Raw genomic sequence first — 19627 nt, forward strand, 5'->3', positions numbered from 1 at the left:
ATCTTCTCACGTCTTTGCAGTGAATCCAAGTAGACCTCCAGAACCTCCACCAGCACCAGCTCCTACCACCATCTCCCTTATCCAACCAACACGGCCTCCAGATCCATCACACTCCTCCACCATCAAACCAACATGGTCTCCAGGTCCTCCACACTCCTCAGGTGAGACAGTAGCGCCCCCCAGTGGAGGCTCATCAGACAGCTGTTCACCCACCCACTCCTCACATAGGACTTTACTGCATGTGTCCTAGTACAGTAGATGGCACATAGCCAAAGATATGCCTGATTCATCACCAAAGATATGCCTGTGTCATCACCACAATACTATACTGATATTACCCCCTCTCTCCTCTAAGAGAGGTCTAAGTGCCCAAAGTCTACATCCATATCTCTCTCTCTCTTTCTCTCTATCCCCCTCCTCTCTCCTTGTATCTCTCTCTTGTCTCTGCACTAAAGCTGTAGTTATCAGAGAGCCCATTTACAGTAAGTGCCTTTGGGGTCTTCCTGTTCGTATCTGAGCAACAGTCATTCTGTGGCTCTCTACCACCCATTTCATGTCTCTCTATATTCACTGTTGTTTCTCCATGAAGGCAAAAGCTTCACAAATAGTAATAAATAATACAAATAATACAAAAATAAATAAAAGTTAAACAGTTGTTGGCTTAGAACAACTGCTGTCTTATATTAAAGGCATCTGTGGGTAGATAACTTGCATAAGTGTTATAAGAGAAAATTCAAGAATGATATTCAGCAAATAAGAGTAGTATTAGTCCTTAATTATACATACGTTTTGCACCCACATATTTTATCTCTTCAGGTGTCCCTCTGATGGCTGGAGTTGGTGTCTCTGTTGGTCTGTTGGCTGCTGTGTTAATGATAATTGTGGTGATGCGCAAGAGAAAATCCAGTGAGTGTTTCACACACATCTGACATCTTTGTGGTGACCATGTATACTACATTCTATTATTTAATCTTATTTATATTTCAGAAGCCGGAGGAGAACCGAAACTCAACTCAGTGAGTAAAAAGCCATTTCCTTTTGTCTCACCGAAATATGTTATTCAGTCACTGTAGAAGTTGTATACCTGAATATGTTTATAAATGACTCAAGTCTTGTTATATGTTTATAAATGACTCAAGTGTTGCTATATATTTCCTTTTCAGACATACACAGGAAATGTCTTGTGCTATAAGTATGAGATTCCCCATAGTGGCCAATCAACAACCAAGCCTATTTCACATTGTACATGATGCGAAATTCAATAACAACATACAATTGGCTTGTGGCAGTTGCTCATACGTAGCATGTTGTACCCGAGATCTGTAAAGGCCCTGTACTCCACTGTACAGCATGTGCTGCCATAGAGGCCAATCGAAAACCAAGCCTGCCTATTACACAGCAGGCTGTGAAACACCACAATACACAATTGGCTGGTGGCAGTTAATAACAAGCCGCCTGATTTAGCCATAAACAAAATTATGCTTTTTGCATCATCAGAGGTTTTTTTCCAGAAAAAAAATACAGATGTCTCTCGTCTCAGGGGGACATGAGGGAGGGAAGAACAGTCATTTGAAAATACTACCAGGTTTCTACTGATACAAAGCTTAATGCTAATTGGTGAAGTATCCCATTAAGTTCATCAATTTCTAGATGACCTCACACATTTGATCAGTTGATACATTTCTAGATGACCTCACGCATTTGATTCAGTTGATCACTTTATAGATGAGCTCACTCATTGGATTCAGTTGATCACTTTATAGATGACTTCACGCATTTGATTCAGTTGATCACTTTATAGATGAGCTCACTCATTGGATTCAGTTGATCACTTTATAGATGAGCTCACGCATTGGATTCAGTTGATCACTTTATAGATGAGCTCACGCATTGGATTCAGTTTATCCTCTGCTGTCCCTGTCAGTCCTTCCAACATTCATTTTAAATCAGCAGTCCTAATTGAATTGATTATATACATATGTAATGGTTACAGTAGTTATGAGGGGGCATCCAAATCTACCCTGACACAGAGTTTAGCTGAATCCTTGGTTCACCCATGCAGCTAGAACCCATATCAAAATAAAAGTCTTTGCACATTTTCAGTGCCATACATAATCATTAATATGACACATAGCCATCAGCAAGACAAAGATTTGTGCCATAGTCATGAAGTCTGTTCCACCGCTAAATTGCTCTGCTAACACTGGCATTACAACCGGAATTCTGAGCTGAATTCAACAGTTGCTTCATGGATAAACATAGATAAATATACAATGTTGACAATTAACTAATCATTTTTCAATCAAATCAATTCAAGACCCTCATCAAAGTCAAGGATTCTTCCTCTCTCTCTCTCCCTCCCGCGGCTGCCTGAACTTTCTATTTGGTCAAGCAAAACTGACCATGTGGAAAGGGAATAGATTGGGGGAGGAGGGGATATCTGTGAATTTAGTGGAAATGTTTAAAGGCCTAGTGGTCGAGGGTCAGAGTGGAATATGCCTTCTTCCAAGTTACAAATAACCTTAGTTGGTTTGGACGTAAATGGTGTGTGGGTAAAGGCTTGATCCATTTTGCTGATGATGAAAGACTGATTTTTAAATGGTGAAACAACATTCTGTACCACTGGTTGGCCGTGTGTATTAATGGGGATTGAGTAATTGATTCATAGTATGGTTCAATAAAAGGGATTTTAAAAGTCAAAAAAGTCTCTCCCTCCCTCTCTCCTCTCTCTCTCTCTCTCTCTCTCTCTGTCTTTTGTGCAGGATGAGGAAAGATCTGATCTGCACTATGCATCCTTTCAGCCCCTCAACCCAACCCAAGCTACTGGGACTTCTGCAGTGAGTCACTACTCATCCAGCTCTAGTTTGTATGACTCACAATGATCACAATGCAATGCATTAATACCCACCCACATGCATAAACTAATGCTATTAATGAATTGGGCTTAACATTTTAGTAATCCACGTAGCACCATGCTACATACAGTACAACCACTGGTGGGTTGGTCCACAGATTAGGAAGTTCTCAGCACATGGATCAGTTTTAGGTAACACTGAAAATCATAGGTGATAACTCTCATTTTAAAGTCAATCTCTGTCCCTAGATGTTCAAAAAAATGCTATTTTTACTGCTAGATTACGCCGTGCAATGTACTGTATGCGTCAATAAATTATATAAAATTGGCATCATGTCTGTTGTCATTGCGTGGTTTCCACAGGATGGTAATCGTACATAATGTGCGCTGCATATTCAAATGAATGCCCATCGTGTTTGAATATGTTTATATTTACACTCCTCACTGTGTTGTGATGTGCTTGTTTGTTTGTTTGTTTACAGACGCAGTCTGAGGACACTGTGACCTACAGCACCATCATGCAGTTATCTGGTGGTGAGGACCAGAGCAACAGACCTGTGGACCCCAACGCTGTTTATGCCACTGTTCATAAGAATGACAAGATAAAGAATTAACACAGATCTATGGCATTTGCATATACACACACACGCACACGCACACACACGCACATACAAACGCAAACACACACGTACACACATACAAATACCCATGCACGCACACACACGCAAACACACACACGCACACACGCACACACACATACACACACACATACACACACACGACACACGCGCACACACATGAACACAAGTGTCAACATTACTCTCTAACCCATGTAGACACTGTTTTATTCAGGAGCTATCAAACAATATTAGACAGGCACTAGACTTCTGTGTAACTGTGAAGCATGTTTCGCCATCAGAAGATATAAAACAGACATTAGACTTCTGTGTAACTGTGTAGTATTGTTTAACCATCAGACAATATTAGGCATGTATTAGACTTCTGTGATAACGGTGTATTGTTTAGCCGTCAGGCGATATTAGCCAGGCATTAGAGCTTTACAGTGATCAAGATGATGAGTCTGTGAGTCCGTGAGCTCTACATTGTGAGCTGAATTTATAAAAACAATTTATGAAATGTGCACACAAAAGATCATCACACAAAGATCAAAATAGTTTTCTGTGCTATAACTTTCTAGTGGGCACATAGTAAGTAAATTGTGCAGATGTTAACATTGTGGACTCAATTGACAAAAATGTCCCCACATTTACTAAATTGTGTAAAAACACACACACACACACACACACACACTCTTCTACTGGGTTGCATGATATTCCATCGAAGCGTTTCGACCTTAGCTTTGCAGAGGTGTCTATTTTTAGACTATGAGAACATCAACAGCAGAATGGCCGTCCACAACAGGATGAGTTGTGTGGTTTCATTTTAATTTCTCTAGAGAAACATGCAGCGTCTGTTGTCAACCCTGCAGAAACCACAGACCCACAATAGACTCACCATATGTTTCATCATAACTCAAATGCTCACATGAAGGCTGATTGCTGTAGAAGGGAAATTCTGTCATTTTCCCACCTGAGCTGTACTGTCAGATGTCTTAAGGTACTTTCATTAGGGACAATAATGAAGGTACTTCTAACTAGTGATGGGGACGAGACCGTCTATGCCGAGTCCGAGACAAGACCAAGTCTTTGAAGGGTCGAGACCGAGTCAGTTGGTTTTCAAATACAGTTGAGTCCGAGTCAAGACCGAGTCTTTGAGGAAGCAAGTCCGAGTCAAGACCGAGTCCTTTAGGAGTCGAGACCAAGACCATAAAAACATGTCAGTTTTCATATTCATGATTTAATATCACCCCAATTAATAATCAACAGTTAGGCCCAGGCTTGGAATTTCACCATTTTAGGGGCAAGGCCACTTGGCCTTCAGTTGGGCATATTTGGTAGGGGGCACAAAGGCCACATGTCAGGGCACCAAGGCCAAAGTTCACTATACAGTAGTAGGCTATAAAAATAATCAAAGTTGTATTTAGCCTATTCACAGCAGTAGACCTGCATCACTGTATGAAACATTACAAAAACATGAAACATGACATATTACATAGAACTGTAAATCATCTGATCATCTAATATTTAGATGTCTAGGCTATATTTAATACTTATATTTATTTTATATTTTATATTTGGAATCATGTATTGAACAATTTAAGCACAGCTCAGCTTTAAGAAACTCAAATAGCCTAGATGCATGCTTAGCATTTTTTGATCATTAAGACTCCTTTCACAAACTCTTACTGAGCTGTATATCCTCTGATTTTAATATTTACCTATATCTAGGCAATATTTGTAACATTTATTTTGTATTTGGCCTGTTATGAAATCATGAAGAACGATTTAAACACATTTTGAAACCTAAAGACCAAAGTTGGAGACATGAATGTAGACCTTGCTGCAGATTACATTTTTAATTTAACCGGAATACTCTGGAACGGCTTACTGTACAGGGAACTGCTTTACAACTTTTGTGTTCGGTAAGGTCTGCTGTTTATTCTGATATATGGTTTGTCATGTGTTGAACGAAGGGTTCGTGAAGTATTCCACCGAGATGAATGGGTAGGGAGATGGGTGTAGCACCTTATGTAGACGTTATGATTAAATTTAATTATATTATTTACTTTTCTCGCGAACCGTTCACCACAGCAATTAGCGGCTAACATTGTTTAAAAGCTGATAAAAAGCTCTTTCATGTGATGTGATACATGTGTCTGTGTGATGAGTAGGCTTAGCGATTGCGAGTATTTCAACTGAGAAGAATGGGTGAATTTGGACGCACTTTCTGTCTTGCCATTTTATATGAACATAAAAAAATGCGCTGGTCTCGAGGACTCGGTCTGAAATTACGAGTCCTTCTCCTCCCACTGTGGTCCGAGACTGAGTCAAGATCGAGTCTTTGAAGGAACGAGTCCGAGACGAGACCGAGAAAGCAGCAATCGGTCTCGAGACTCTAGTACTACATCACTGCTTCTTACTTACTCAGTTCAAAGGTTCCTGAGATCCTCAAATAAATTTAAACTTGAATTTCCCCTTGGGGAACAATAAAGTATCTATCTATCTATCTATCTATCTATCTACCTATCTACCTATCTAAAGGGCTTCTGCATGTGCCCCGCTCATGGCTCAAACTGAGGGTTGATAGAGCTTTTGCAGTTGCTGCTCCACGTCTGTGGAATTAGCTCCCACTGGATATTAGATCTGTCCCCTCCATTTGTGCCTTCAAATCCAGGCTAAAAACCCACCTTTACACCCCAGGCTTCCTTGTTCCCTACCCCTGTACTCCTGCTCAGCCTATGTATTTCTGTGTTGTGTGCCCTGATATTGAATGTTTCTTTTTATTTATGTTTTCTGTATTGTTTGTCTTTTTAGTTATCCACTTCATGATGTGTTTACAGTAAATGTGCTTTATAAAATAAATTTACTTACATATCACTAACTTCTAACAAAAATAAAAAAAAAAAATCTTAAAATATCAGTATTCATTTTTTTTTTTAAGTATTTCAAAGTGTTGCTGTTCACCTGAAGAGTGAGCCATCAGTTAAAGTAATTCATAGATTGTATGCCACTCCTTACAAACTTTATAGAATGGATCTGCTGTCAACTCCTAATTGTACTTTATGTCGTCTTCAGTGGGGACAGTTTTGCATATGTTTTGGTATGTGCTAAAGTGAACACTTTATGGACTCATGTGTGTGACATTATGGGGAAAATACTCTGGACAATCCTATGTTGTGGCTTTACAGCAGCGAAAAAAAAACAATTCTAGAATATTGGTTTAATACAGAAACATTTACTGAAACACTGGAATACTCAACAGCCAGATTTAACAGGGCAAAGCCCGAAACTGTATCGGACCGGGGAATATGTGGTGGTAGAACTGAATGTGCTCCTTAGAGACCTATAACATATGTTTCTAAAAATGTTGTTTATTTGTTTTCATTTCTAATTTTATGGGCGCATCTTTTCTTTTGTCTTTTATGTTAGTTGTATTAAGTGGTGTACAACTGTTTCCATGGGTTTTGACTTTTATTTTTACTGCGGTGACGGTCAGTGTTTGAGTGTTAGTGTATTTTTGTTTATGTTGTGAAACTTTCAATAAAAATCACAAAAAAAGAGTGAGCCATCAGTGACCGCACATTGCACTCACTCCTGCATCCAGAGAGGGAAGTAGAGACACGTATTGAGCCTCTCAGAAGCAGAGCAGGCAGCAGTGCAGTGTGAGGAAAGGAACTTGTGGCGGCTGAGGCTGCGTGGCGATGCTCTGAAGGTCAAAATTACATTTTGTTGGTTTCAGTGGTCAGAACACAGCCATATTATCAGGAAGTGATGTATGTGTGACAGGTAAATTAATCCTTATCCCCCTTTGTGTGAGGCTCAGAGCAGAGACACACCAGCTCAGAGATCAGAGGAAATGGCAAAGCTGCACACAGTGGGACTACTGCTGACTGTGCTGCTGCTACTGCAAGGTGAGGCAACGGGCCTCATTGCAGAAACGTCCTAACCTAACTGATTACAGAAGCATGCTTCCTAACTGCCTTTAGGAAAAAAATCCTATCTTAACTTAAGATAGGAATTTGACCGTTACAGAACGGTCTGTGTAATGCTTTGCAGTGCTGTGTTCTATTTCCAGAATTCACATGAAAAAATGAATGAAATGAAAAAAGGCTTAAAAATCTATTCCATCCATTCTTTAGGACGGCACAGTAAATGGGTTATTGATGCTTATTTTGATTTGATTTTGTTGCTCTCTTCTCCTTTCCTCTTTGTCTGAGTGCGTGTGTGTGGAGTGCGCCACTGAAGTAAAACCTCTCAGTACGTCTGTCTCCTTTGCGTTCGTGCTTTACACTGTCCGATTTTAAGAAACATGTTGTGTCTTTATTTAGAGGAAGCACTTGTTTGTGAGTTAGTTTCACGCCTCCATGTCCAAGATACCAGCGGTGGTCAGTGAGGTTCAAAGGCCCTCACGAAAAGGATATGACAGCACAGGGCCACTTTATAATTGTCATACAGTATCTATTAACCAGGATATGTGACCAAGTCTTAAAACAACCAACATACGGTCAGAACAGGCCTCTCTCTGTGTATGTCTGACCATTTTAAAGTTCACAAAAAAGGGATGATTCCAGTACTATTACATTAATACACAGGATTAGATGTTAAAATCCCTTGTGCCAAAATCCAAGGTAAAAACACATTCAGAAGCCCCTGCTCAAGTTTAACTTTAAAAAAGCACACTACCCACAAATCCGCCAACAAATGGTCACAAACACAATACAAATGGCCAATTCAACAGCAGTATATAGTATGCGGCATGCCATTGGGGTTATGAAGTGGGCACCCTCATTCACCGATGTTTCGTTAAGTTAGGCCCACGACACCTCATGAAGGCTTAACAGTGAAACCAGCCCTGGAGAGACACTCCCTCCATGCTGCCACCATATTACCACATTGAAATATCCAATACCCAAAATACTCTTAACCAGCCCAGGCATGGTCAAGGTTGGCTAGGTTGGTCCGGCCCTGTTGATGTGGACTGAACCATAGCTATAAAAAACGTTGGCCAACCAACCATCAACCTAGGCACAGCCCATCACAAACAAAAGAAGTTACACAAAACAAATTAGCCAGTTAGCTTAGCCAGTTAGCTTAGGCCCCATCGCAAACACAAAACAAATTAGCCAGTTAGCTTACACCCCATGCTACCACCATATTACCACAACAAACATCCAAATACCCTTAACCAACCTAGGCATGGTCTAAGTTATTAGGTGGGTCCGTCCGCTGATGCGGACTGAACCATAAACCATAAAAAACCTTAGCCAAGTACCATCAACCTAGGCACAGTCCATCACAAACACAAAACAAATGAGCCAGTTAGCTTACCTTAGCTTGCTCCCAGGAAGGGTAACTTCTCCTTACCCACAACCATTCGTGCCTGCTCTGCTGCTAAAGACATGTTACTAACCACCTGCCTTAGACTTCACCACAAATGCCCAATTCAGACAGCAAGCCAATAGCAGATCTGGCCACAAACCCACGTGCACCGATTTCAATAGGCCTTAATCGTGCAATCCAACCTCGCTTGGCTGCCCCTCTGCTATTTCAGTGTATTTAGCTCTCTTCAGCTCATTGGCCACTTCCACTCTGTCTTCCCAAGGAACTAGGGATGTGACGCTCGAAGCTGACGTTTCGAAACAGTGTCGAAGCCTCAAACGCAAGTGTTTCGAACAGTGTTTCAAGTGTGGTTCAAAACGCCCATGTCACGCGGACCATGGCTTAGTGAGGCTTTGTGGTGTTTCAATTTGGTTTGGACAGGTGGCACACCTTGCTGCGCCGAGCTAATTACCGAGTAGCCTAAACACCTGTTTGATCTAAATTACAAAGTCCCAGAATGCTTAAAAGTCATTCAAACACATCCTATCTTTGTGGGTTTTTTGTGAGGAGAGAGATTTTGAGAGATATAGCGACATAGAGACATATAAAGATATAGCGATTTATAGTGCACTTGTGATTGATAGGTTAGTGATATAGATTACTTGACAGGCTAGACAGACAGTGAGCGATAGTTTAGATAGATATAGTCTAGTGACGTTAATATTTAGATAGTAGCAGAAGTAAAAAAAATATATGACTGATGCCTTTATTTCAAGAACAGCTGACCCTTTGAAATACTGGCAGGAGAGGAGAGTGGTTTATCCAAACCTAACTGTGATGGCAAAAAAATATTTGTGCATGCCAGCAACAAGTGTGCCTTGTGAAAGAATTTTTTCCAAGGCTGGGGAGGTTTATTCAAAAACAAGAAACAGATTAAATGCCAAGACAGCAGAACAACTGTTATAATAAAAATGTATGTTGACATACAAAAAATGTGTTGTTTATTTTTCCCATGTTGTACCTGATTAGTCTAACCTGCTTCACATGTATCCTTTATTTCCCTACAACATGTAAAAAAAAAAAAACCCTGGGCCATAAGCATAGCCTACATTTTAAAACCATTGTAGCATTTTCCTCTCCAGCATATTCCAAAGGATAATGTACTATGAAACTGAAATAACAAAACATCTAACTGGCAGATATAAAATGTTCTAGTTACTGAACGCATATACTAGTCTGAAATTTCTAAGCACCAGCAGGAGTCGAACACCGGCGGCTCGCCGAATGCAAGTGTGTTAACCACTGAACCACGTGGCTGTGGACTAAATCTTGCGTTCCATGTTGGCTATTTATATTCTTCGCCTGAAGCAGTTGTGCTTCACGGTCAAAATGTAATGTTAGCAAAACTGGCCACTAGATGTCATCATGGAGTTACGTGTGTCGGATTGTTTCAAACCTCGACACATTCGGCGTATAATTGGCGTCCGAACGTTTCGTTGTTTCACAAAGCCTCGTTCTGCCCATCCCTACAAGGAACAGTGAGTTCAATGAAGTAAACTATCTTCTCTGAATCCGACCATAGAATTACGGGTCGTAGTTTAGTATTCACTATATGTGGAGGTACCGCCATCTGCTGGCCAAGATCAACCTTCATTTCCCAGCCCGCCCCATTTTTTCAACTGGCCGGTTTTACACCTGGCCTTCGTGAGAACAAGATTTATCCCCTGACGCATACAAAGTTAATTTGCCTTACCCCTTTACTAGCTGCGAATTGTTTGGACATGGGAAGATAAAACCTGAAAACGCCAAGAACAGATCTGAGAGACTGAGTCTGTCCAACAACTGTTCTCTCCACATTACCAATGTCACCACTGAGGACGCAGGACTCTACACCTGTCAGCAGTTCCCCAGAGTGGGTGGACAACAATTTAAAGAAGATGCTCCAGTTTATCTCGCTGTTCTCCATGGTAGGTTTCTTGTCAATATATAGACACAGGCACAGGTTGCAATATCTAAGGAAAGATTCTGAAGATTTCATTTTTAAGTCAAACATCACCAAAGCTCCTGTAAGCTGATATGATTAATTGTAGGTTGTTGCTGTGTAGTACTCCTGATGCAGTCTGATGATGTCATTTCCTCCTGCAGTCTCCGCTTCCCCCAGAGAGACTGAGATGGAGCCAGGCAGTCATGTGACTCTCCACTGCCTCCTGCACACACACGACAACTGTACCAAATCTGTGGGAGATAAAGTCAATCTCAGCTGGGTGGATCAGACAGGGTCTGATCTGGAGAACACCAGTAACCGCCAGATCAGAACCACATCTATGTGTTCCACCACACTGACGGTGGAGCTCAGAGATAAACACTCCACTTCCACACAGAGGACGTGGAGATGCCAGCTGGCTGCAGGAGGGAAGGTTCAGACTATTGCAACCTACACCATCAGAGGTAATGGTTAGAGATGTTACCGTAACACAATCTTTTCCCAACAGAAAATAATAATGCATCCTGTACTCTATGAGCTTGACAGTGACTAATGGCATATCAGTATATGGTGAACTGAACCTGATTGGTTAGGTTGTTCCTTGACATATCAAGATCCCTCAACAAAACATGTGTTTGTGTTGTTATTTGTCCCCAAATCCAGGGACCACTGCTTCCACAAACTCAGGTAAGACATGCCTTACAACTAACACTAACACTATAGTTATCATGGGCTATACAAATGGGTGTACTGAATGAGGACTGTGTGTGGGACAATCTGCACATCTGCAAAGTGTTTACATACTTATAATGCATAGGCATCTTTATTAACATTGTGTTAATGTGTAAATATCACAATGGCATTTTTATATTATGCTTTATACCTCTTGGGTTTTATACCTTTGCATTGGAGTCAAGCGACTAAGCATTTCACTACATATTGTACTTTCTTTTCGTTTTGATTTGCTTTGATAGTCTCACTTGATGCTAACTGGTGTAATAACAAAATAGGCTTATGTGAATTGCTAACCATGTTGTATTTGTCTTCAGACAGAAGGTTCAGGTAAATTAAACGTGTGTGTTTTCACTGTTCTGTCCTACAGGTGTTAAGTCTTTTCCTTCTTTTCTGTCCAGGTGTTGCGCTGATTGCTGGTGTTGGTGTCTCAATTAGTCTGTTGGCTGCTGCTACACTGATTATGGTGATACACAAGAGAAAGACGAGTGTTTCAGCAATTCTAACACCATTTTGTTCTATATATATTGTCAACGGTTTCACCGGCAATAGCCTGCTGTAAATCACTGGTACTACTGTAGTGGCCACTGTGAATACTGTAATGTCAGGCTCTAACATTTTAATCTTGTTATTGTTATTTCAGATGCTGAGGGAGAGCACACCTTAGTGAGTGAAAAAGCATGTTCTTTTGTTCCACAGAAATAGTCCTTCTGTATGGCACTGGGTTTAATGTGTAGTGAGAAATGTGCAGGTACGTTTGACACAGATCTATGTGATGGATAATCTGACACATTGTTTCCACAGAGTCAAAGCAGGACCAGTGCCACAGCTGTCCAGTCTGTTCCAGCAGTAAACTCCTCAGCTAATGTAAGCTAATGACACACTGGCATCACTCATGTCCATCTGAGGCGCAGAATGGATGCAGCCGTTACGTCTGGATTACTTGTTAGATAATTGTAGCCTGACCACGCCCATCTAGATCTTCACTTTGTGAATGAGTTTGGTTTATCAGGAAAAGATCATTTTGGCCGTTGAGGAATAGTGTATTCTATAGGTTTACTTGTCAGTCTTCCTGTTAGATATATAATTGACACAATGTCCTCATACCAAATTCCTCTTTCTCTGCCTCTCTCTCTCTCTCTCTCTCTCTCTCTCTCTGTGTTTTCTGTACAGGAGGAAGAGGAAGGAGCTGATCTGCACTATGCAGCCTTGCAGCACCTCAACCCAACTCCAGCTGGGCCTTCTGCAGTGAGTCACTACTCATCATGTTTGTTTATCCTCATGTTCATACTCCTCAGTGTGGGGTGAGATGTTTGTTTGTTTGTTTGTTTGTTTGTTTGTTTGTGTGTTTGTTTCTTTACAGAAGCAGTCTGAGGACACTGTGATCTACAGCACCATCATGCAGTTTTCTGGTGGTGAGGACCAGAAAAGCAGCAGACCTGTGGACCCCAACGCTGTTTATGCCACTGTTCAGAAGAATGATAACACACAAAATTAACACACACAACACATGCACACACACACACTTACACATGCACAAACACACACACACACACACACACACACACACACACACACACACACACTCACACACACACACAGGGAGACACAAACATCCACAACCCATATGTAGGCTAAATGTCAGTGTCACTGCAGGTTTCCTTTTAAAGATACAAGATACATGCCTTAAAATGTACAAAATAACATCCCAGACCTCTGTCTAAATGTGTAAAGATATTAACGGTGTAAAGATATTAACTAAGATATTAAAAAGGCATGTACAGTAACTCACACCATATAATTCATGTGCTGTATATCATACCCTCCACGTGCAGTACTTATTTCCTACATGTAACTTATATCCTACATGTTACTTACTGTATATCCTACATGTAACTTATCATATTCTACACGTGTTGCATATTATATTTTATGTTTTACATGTCATTTATTTTTTCAATTGAGTATAGTTTTCTTTTGCGGAGTGTCTATTTACACCCCTGGTACAAATAGCCTTGGCCACACAGCTGAGCTATTCATACCCTATGACATAACAACAAAAAGACGTTGCTCACATGCACAAAAAACATGGCGGACATTCGTTTTTTCGTCAGCAGAAAGTGAAAAATTCTGAAAGGTTTATTCACTAATATCTGTTCAGATTAAGTTTTAGATTGAAAAGTTGTGTTTTTTTTTCATAATCTTAGTTCAGTGAACACATACATCCGTCAGTTTGTTAGTTAATAGAAATTTAGTGAATATGACGTTCAGGCCTATAAACTATAAGTTCACCTGCAAACACTATTTGTTCATAGCAGAAGATAGTGCAGTGGTCACAGATGTGGTTTAGCATGTGGGAGACCGGGGTTCAATTCCTGTGTGACATGTTTTGGCAGAGTGAGTGTGCATGTGTACCAAGCGCAATTTGAACAAGAAATTGGTTCTCAAACAGAAGTTTTGATTGCAACAATTAGCTAGGTCATGCACCAGGGTGTACAGTAAATAGCATACAGTACTATAAACACCAGGGTACGAATAGCATCCACTTCTAACTGTACATTGATGCAAACAGCATACCTTATTCAGAGTGTCTATTACACAGCTGAGCTATTCACACCCTGTTACGTAACAACAAAAAAACATCTTGTTTTTTTTATTATTATTACATTGTGTGATCAATATGCCAGAATAAATGCACAGGGGTGCAAATAGCATACACTGATATTTGTACCAAACGGGGTATTAATAGAACACATTGCTGTGTGCACTGGGTATAAATAGCATAAATTGATATTTGTACCAGACGGGGTACTAATAGAACACATTGATGTGTGCACAGGGTGAGCAGATAGCATCCACTTCTAACTGTACATTGGTAGAGTGTCTATTACACAGCTAGCTATTCACAGTAACAACAAAAAACATGTTTCTTGATTATTTGATCAATATGCCAGAATAAAGCAGGGGGCAAATAGCATACTGATATTTGTACCAAGGAACACATTGCTGTGTGCACTGGGTATAAATAGCATAAATTGATATTTGTACCAGGCCGGGTACTAATAGAATGTGTCGAGTGCGAATAGCATACATTTATTTGCACCAGGGTACTAATAGGACACATTGCTGTGTAGCGAATATTCACTTCTTATTGCACCAGGGTACGAATAGCATACACTGCTAATTGTACCAGGGGTGCAAATAGCCTTACCCTTTCTTTTGTCCTGCACCTGCCAGAAGGTGGGATGTGCACACTATAACTGTTTGCTGAACAATTACATGTCATTTATATCATATCCTTCATGCTGCATATCATATTCTACATGTGCCTTAGGTCGTAGGTCATGCACATGCATACTGTATGCATATCATAGACGTGTTTCTCTGAGTTTGACTTTGCATAAAATCCTCAACTCTCTAATTTGAAGCCCTTTTAGATCAGCATTATATTTCTAATAAACACACTGTATCTAAACAGTTAGCTATTATGTTTCGCTGTATTTTAAACAACTTTGAAATAAAGCCATTTCATAATAATACATTGATACAGTTTTTATTCCAACCACACTGATAGTATATGTGCAATATGTAGGACATTAGGCATGGAAGGAGTACAACATCTCCCAAGTCTAAATGTGCATACGTTAGATTACCTCTATGGTCCTTACCTGCTCCCCATCTCTCTCTCTCTCTCTATCTATCTCTCTCTCTCTCTCTCTGTAGTAGTCTAACAAAAGTTTGTAGTCTTACAAAAATATATAACTTTTAGAAAATGTGTTCTTGTAACTGAACAAGTAGAGAAAGATGTCAACAACCTCACTAACCACATGTTGACGCATGCCTGACCTGCCAGAAGCTGCTAGATCCAGCTATGATGGGGGGTTCTGGGTTAACACAGAGATTTTCTCAGGCTCTTCACAAACTCGCACACCATCAGCGTCAACACCATTTGATGTCTGCACAAAACAGGCTCAAACTTGTTAGCCTGCTAAAAAGTGGTTAACACCTGTTTGCGTTAGCTGTAAGCACATTTCTGAAAGTGTTGGTGACTAAGGTTTACTCACACACACCCATTATCCTTACACTCCTCTGACAAAACCTCCTGCCCACTCAGGGTACCAATAACCTGCACTGGAGGAAGCACAGTGGTACTGGTTCAAGCATGAACCCTAAGGAACAGGACATTTCTATGTCAGCAAGTGGGTTAACACCCACGGATGATAGCATCGCTGGTTAACACCCATGGATGATAGCATCTGTTGATCAAATCATTATGATGATGTCACGGAGACACGTTTACTCACTGCTCACAGTATTGCACTTGCTCGCTACTGTTTCTTGAGGAGGAAGTCATTCAGGCTGTTCATTAATGAAAGCAAGAAAGAACTTTTTACTCTAAACCAACAATTGAAACAAATTATCATGCAAGCGTGCTTAGGTGACTTTCAGTTGAAAATTAGCTTTGCAGTATCACACACACAGACAACTACAGACCCAGCTGAGTGACCTCTACTCATCTACAGTAAGCGCCAGACTTTACATACTGTATGGCAGCATGCAGACTTCGCTTAGGCCTGGATGCTGTCTACATTTGTTCGTAAATGTGTCAACTCATGCCAACAACCCTGGTCTGAGAAAAACACAGGATTTCACAATCACACAAACATGCAGCATTTTGAAGAAGTATGGGGTACCCACATAATTAAGAGAGACTGACTCCAAGTTCTCACAAATTCACACCAAAACCAGGCAGCATTTTGAGGAAGTATGTTGTACCCAAATATATAAGATAAACTGACTCGAGTCGAGTTCTCACTTCAGAGACCCAATCTTCACGCACTCAGACGAAGGAAAAGACTAGAAGAAAAACAAAAAAGAAAGTCAGCAAAGTGAAAGAGAAGAAAGGAAAAAGGAGGATAAAGGAGAAGAAGATGGCATCCATCCCTTGTGCTCTGATAGTGTTGCTGATCAGTCTTAGTCAGGATCATATGGGTGAGTACAGAATGTGATCTCAGTAACCAATGGCACTAATTGTGGTACTTCAAACTGCAGTCAGACTGTAAGAAATACAAATTCCGCCATACTTTTATATACATTAAGTAACTGCTCTAAACCTGCTGTGGGTTTTAATGTGAAATACAAGCCAATATAACTTTGTACCTGGGACTTTGAGATCACTAAAATTAAATTTTACAGTGTCAAGTATTTTCATATTGTACTGTCCACAGTTAGTGTGATTGTTTAGTTAAGTGGTGTTATTATCATATGTCTTGCATTTGTACCCAAGAATGATGTTAGTGTTATTATATGTCTGGCCTTATATATACCTTGTGTAGTTGTCATACCTTGATACTAGCAAATATGTCTACCCTGGATCTGTGCTACTTTAGCCACTACCCTTCGTTTTCTTCTCTGTGAAATACTTCAATGATAAAAATCAGTTGCTTGTCACTGTAAAGCTGACTCCTGGTAGTGTCAACGTGTAACGGTAGCTGTGCAGTATGTACTTTGTGTAAACTTCCCTCCCAACACCTTTAGAATCATAAGAGAGCTATCAGCCTGGGCTTTTAGCTTCGTTGCTAACATGCTTGACTTCCGATCTGAGGTGCTGCTGTTTGCGGGTTTGAGTCTGTACGAGTGCAGGGCTGAGCCACACGGTTCAACACAATGCTTACAGTATTAGCGATATTAGCTAATTGCCTGGTGTGTTGTGTGTCATTCAAATATACACTATTGCACGTAATTCAATAGTTCAATAATTATTCAACATACTGATTCTAATGACACTGATTTTACAGTCTAGTCTAGTGCATCATTTATACCCCCCTTGATTCTTACCTGTTATGTTTGTGGAGCATTGGGATATGATATGTTATCCTGGCTTGTATGAAAGAACTGTAGTGTATCTATTTTGAAAACAATTATGCATATCTAAATATCAGTATTAGCTTTCACTGATGTCATTTAATTTATCATTTAGGTGTCCAAGGAAACATCAACTCTGTTTTCTCCAGTGTGGGTGAGAATGCCACTCTACCCTGTTCAGATTTTTGTCCCGTAATACAAACTGGATGGTATTATAGCAGATTTGGATCTCGTGTTACATTGACCTCCTATCATGGAAGGATCATATCAGACAGAGCTGGGAGACTGAGTTTGCTCTCTGACGGCTCTCTCCACATCACTGATGTGACCACTGAGGACGCTGGACACTACATCCTTGAGTGGCTGCCTGCGAAAAGACAGCCGACGTGCATGGATAGATCAGATGTATAATGGAGTTTATCTATCAGTTCTTAACAGTAAGTAGTCTACAATATATATCTATAATATAGTCTATACAACCAGATAGCCTATATTCTCAGGTCACTGAGCAAAACACAACCGATTAATAAGACTGAAGTGTGAAAATATATGCAGAATGTGTCAAGCTCTTTCAATTAATTTCTTATCAGTCTTACACACTTCACTACTCTGTGCATGCACACTCACACAGTGTTACATTTTCTGTTCAGACTCACATTGAAGTCCAGGTGTCCACAGGGACACACCTTCAAATCCGACTCATGGCCATTTACCAGTTCCACCCAATCTCGCTCTGCGTCCTGTCACTCGTCACAGTCATATATATAAAGACCAAACGGCCCAAAGATACTTCGATGCAGGGTCTATGTAGCAAACTTTTTCTTAATCACAGACACGTTCATAACTAGATTTACCGCAGAGCGGTACAAAATATGACCGCCGCCCAGTCCAGCACATTTTTTCCACAAAAATAAATCACGCTGAAAGGCATATATGATTCTAACTGTCTCACTAAATTGCATTATCCACACTTAATTCTCACTGGTATCTGCTAGACAACAAGTACCAAAACATGATTAGTTCATAGATTTCACATGTAAAATTCATTTTATACAATGCCATCTTGCCTGTTCATAATTCGGAGAAATTCTTGAATTGTGTGCATGTGTGCGTGTACATGTTTATGTTTATGTGTGTGTGTGTGTGTGTGCGTGCTTGTGTGTGTGCCTGCGTATGTGCCTGTGTTTGTGCATGTGCATGCATGCGTACATATGTCTACTGTGTGAGTATGTGTCATACGTATGATTACTGTTAATGTATGTGTGTGCGTGTGTATCTGTTTATGCACATGTGTGCATATTGAATGGGTTAACATGACCCCTGGAGGCAAACATACGGAAAAAATTGGTCATCCTAGGCCCTACGGTTCTCAAAATATTCACAGAAAACTCTGTTGGGGTACAGTCACTAAATGTACACATAAAATATTTTATTGTAAGGCCCCCCATGAACGAAAGTTCACGAAACTTGGCATGCATTCGGAGGGTGTCATAATGATCCTACACTTTCAATTTCGTGCAGTTTTGACCATGTCAGCCAGAGATATTGTGATGAAAACACCTAATTTTTTGCTTTTTAATTTTTAACTAGGTGGCGCTATACATGAAATAAGTGGTAATGGGATGGGTTGACATGGCCCCATAAGACCCAACATACAAAAAAAGGTGGTCCTCCTAGGCCCTACGATTCTCGAGATATTCACAGAAAACTGTCTCCGGCCACCTACAGGCCAGTTGGTGTATAGTAACATAAATGAATTTATTGTGTGGCCCCCCCATCAACGGATTTCCACGAAACTTGGCGTGCATTCAGAGGGTGTCATAATGATCCTACACTTCCAATTTCGTGCAGTTTTGACTATGTTAGGTCACAGATACCTGCGATTACAACACCTCATTTTTACTTTTTTGTGTTTAACTAAGTGGCGCTATACATGAAATGAGTGGTTATGGAATGGGTTGACATGGCCCCTTGAGATCAACATACAAAAAAAATGGTCCTCCTAAAACTTACGGTTCTCGAGATATTCACAGAAAACTGTGTCTGCCCTACCCTCCTTTCGGGGGGTGCAGTCCAGCGGGGGGGCTACAGATCAAAACGAAAAACGATGGTTCCATGCTATCCATATGGGGTTACATGCCCATCAAGGGATCTACCCGATCTTTCAGTGTCCGGGAATCCTTGATGGAAATTTGAAAAAAAAAAAAAAAAATCTGACTAAACCTATATGACCGCCGCTTCGCTGCGCGTGGT

General features: G+C 40.5%; 1 protein-coding gene across 1 annotated transcript in view; it reads left to right on the top strand.

Annotated features, from left to right (window-relative positions):
• The window catches only part of LOC125298836, a 53437-nt gene that overhangs the window by 22406 nt on the left and 11404 nt on the right, over window positions 1-19627 (top strand). The window contains exons 5-10 of the mRNA XM_048249705.1: window positions 21-161; window positions 456-482; window positions 817-906; window positions 988-1016; window positions 2763-2837; window positions 3337-3388. Coding sequence (XP_048105662.1) covers window positions 21-161; window positions 456-482; window positions 817-906; window positions 988-1016; window positions 2763-2837; window positions 3337-3388 — 414 coding nt within the window. The remainder of the gene's footprint in view (window positions 1-20; window positions 162-455; window positions 483-816; window positions 907-987; window positions 1017-2762; window positions 2838-3336; window positions 3389-19627) is intronic.

The sequence above is a fragment of the Alosa alosa genome, chromosome 8, assembly GCF_017589495.1.
Source record: "Alosa alosa isolate M-15738 ecotype Scorff River chromosome 8, AALO_Geno_1.1, whole genome shotgun sequence".
NCBI lineage: Eukaryota > Metazoa > Chordata > Actinopteri > Clupeiformes > Clupeidae > Alosa > Alosa alosa.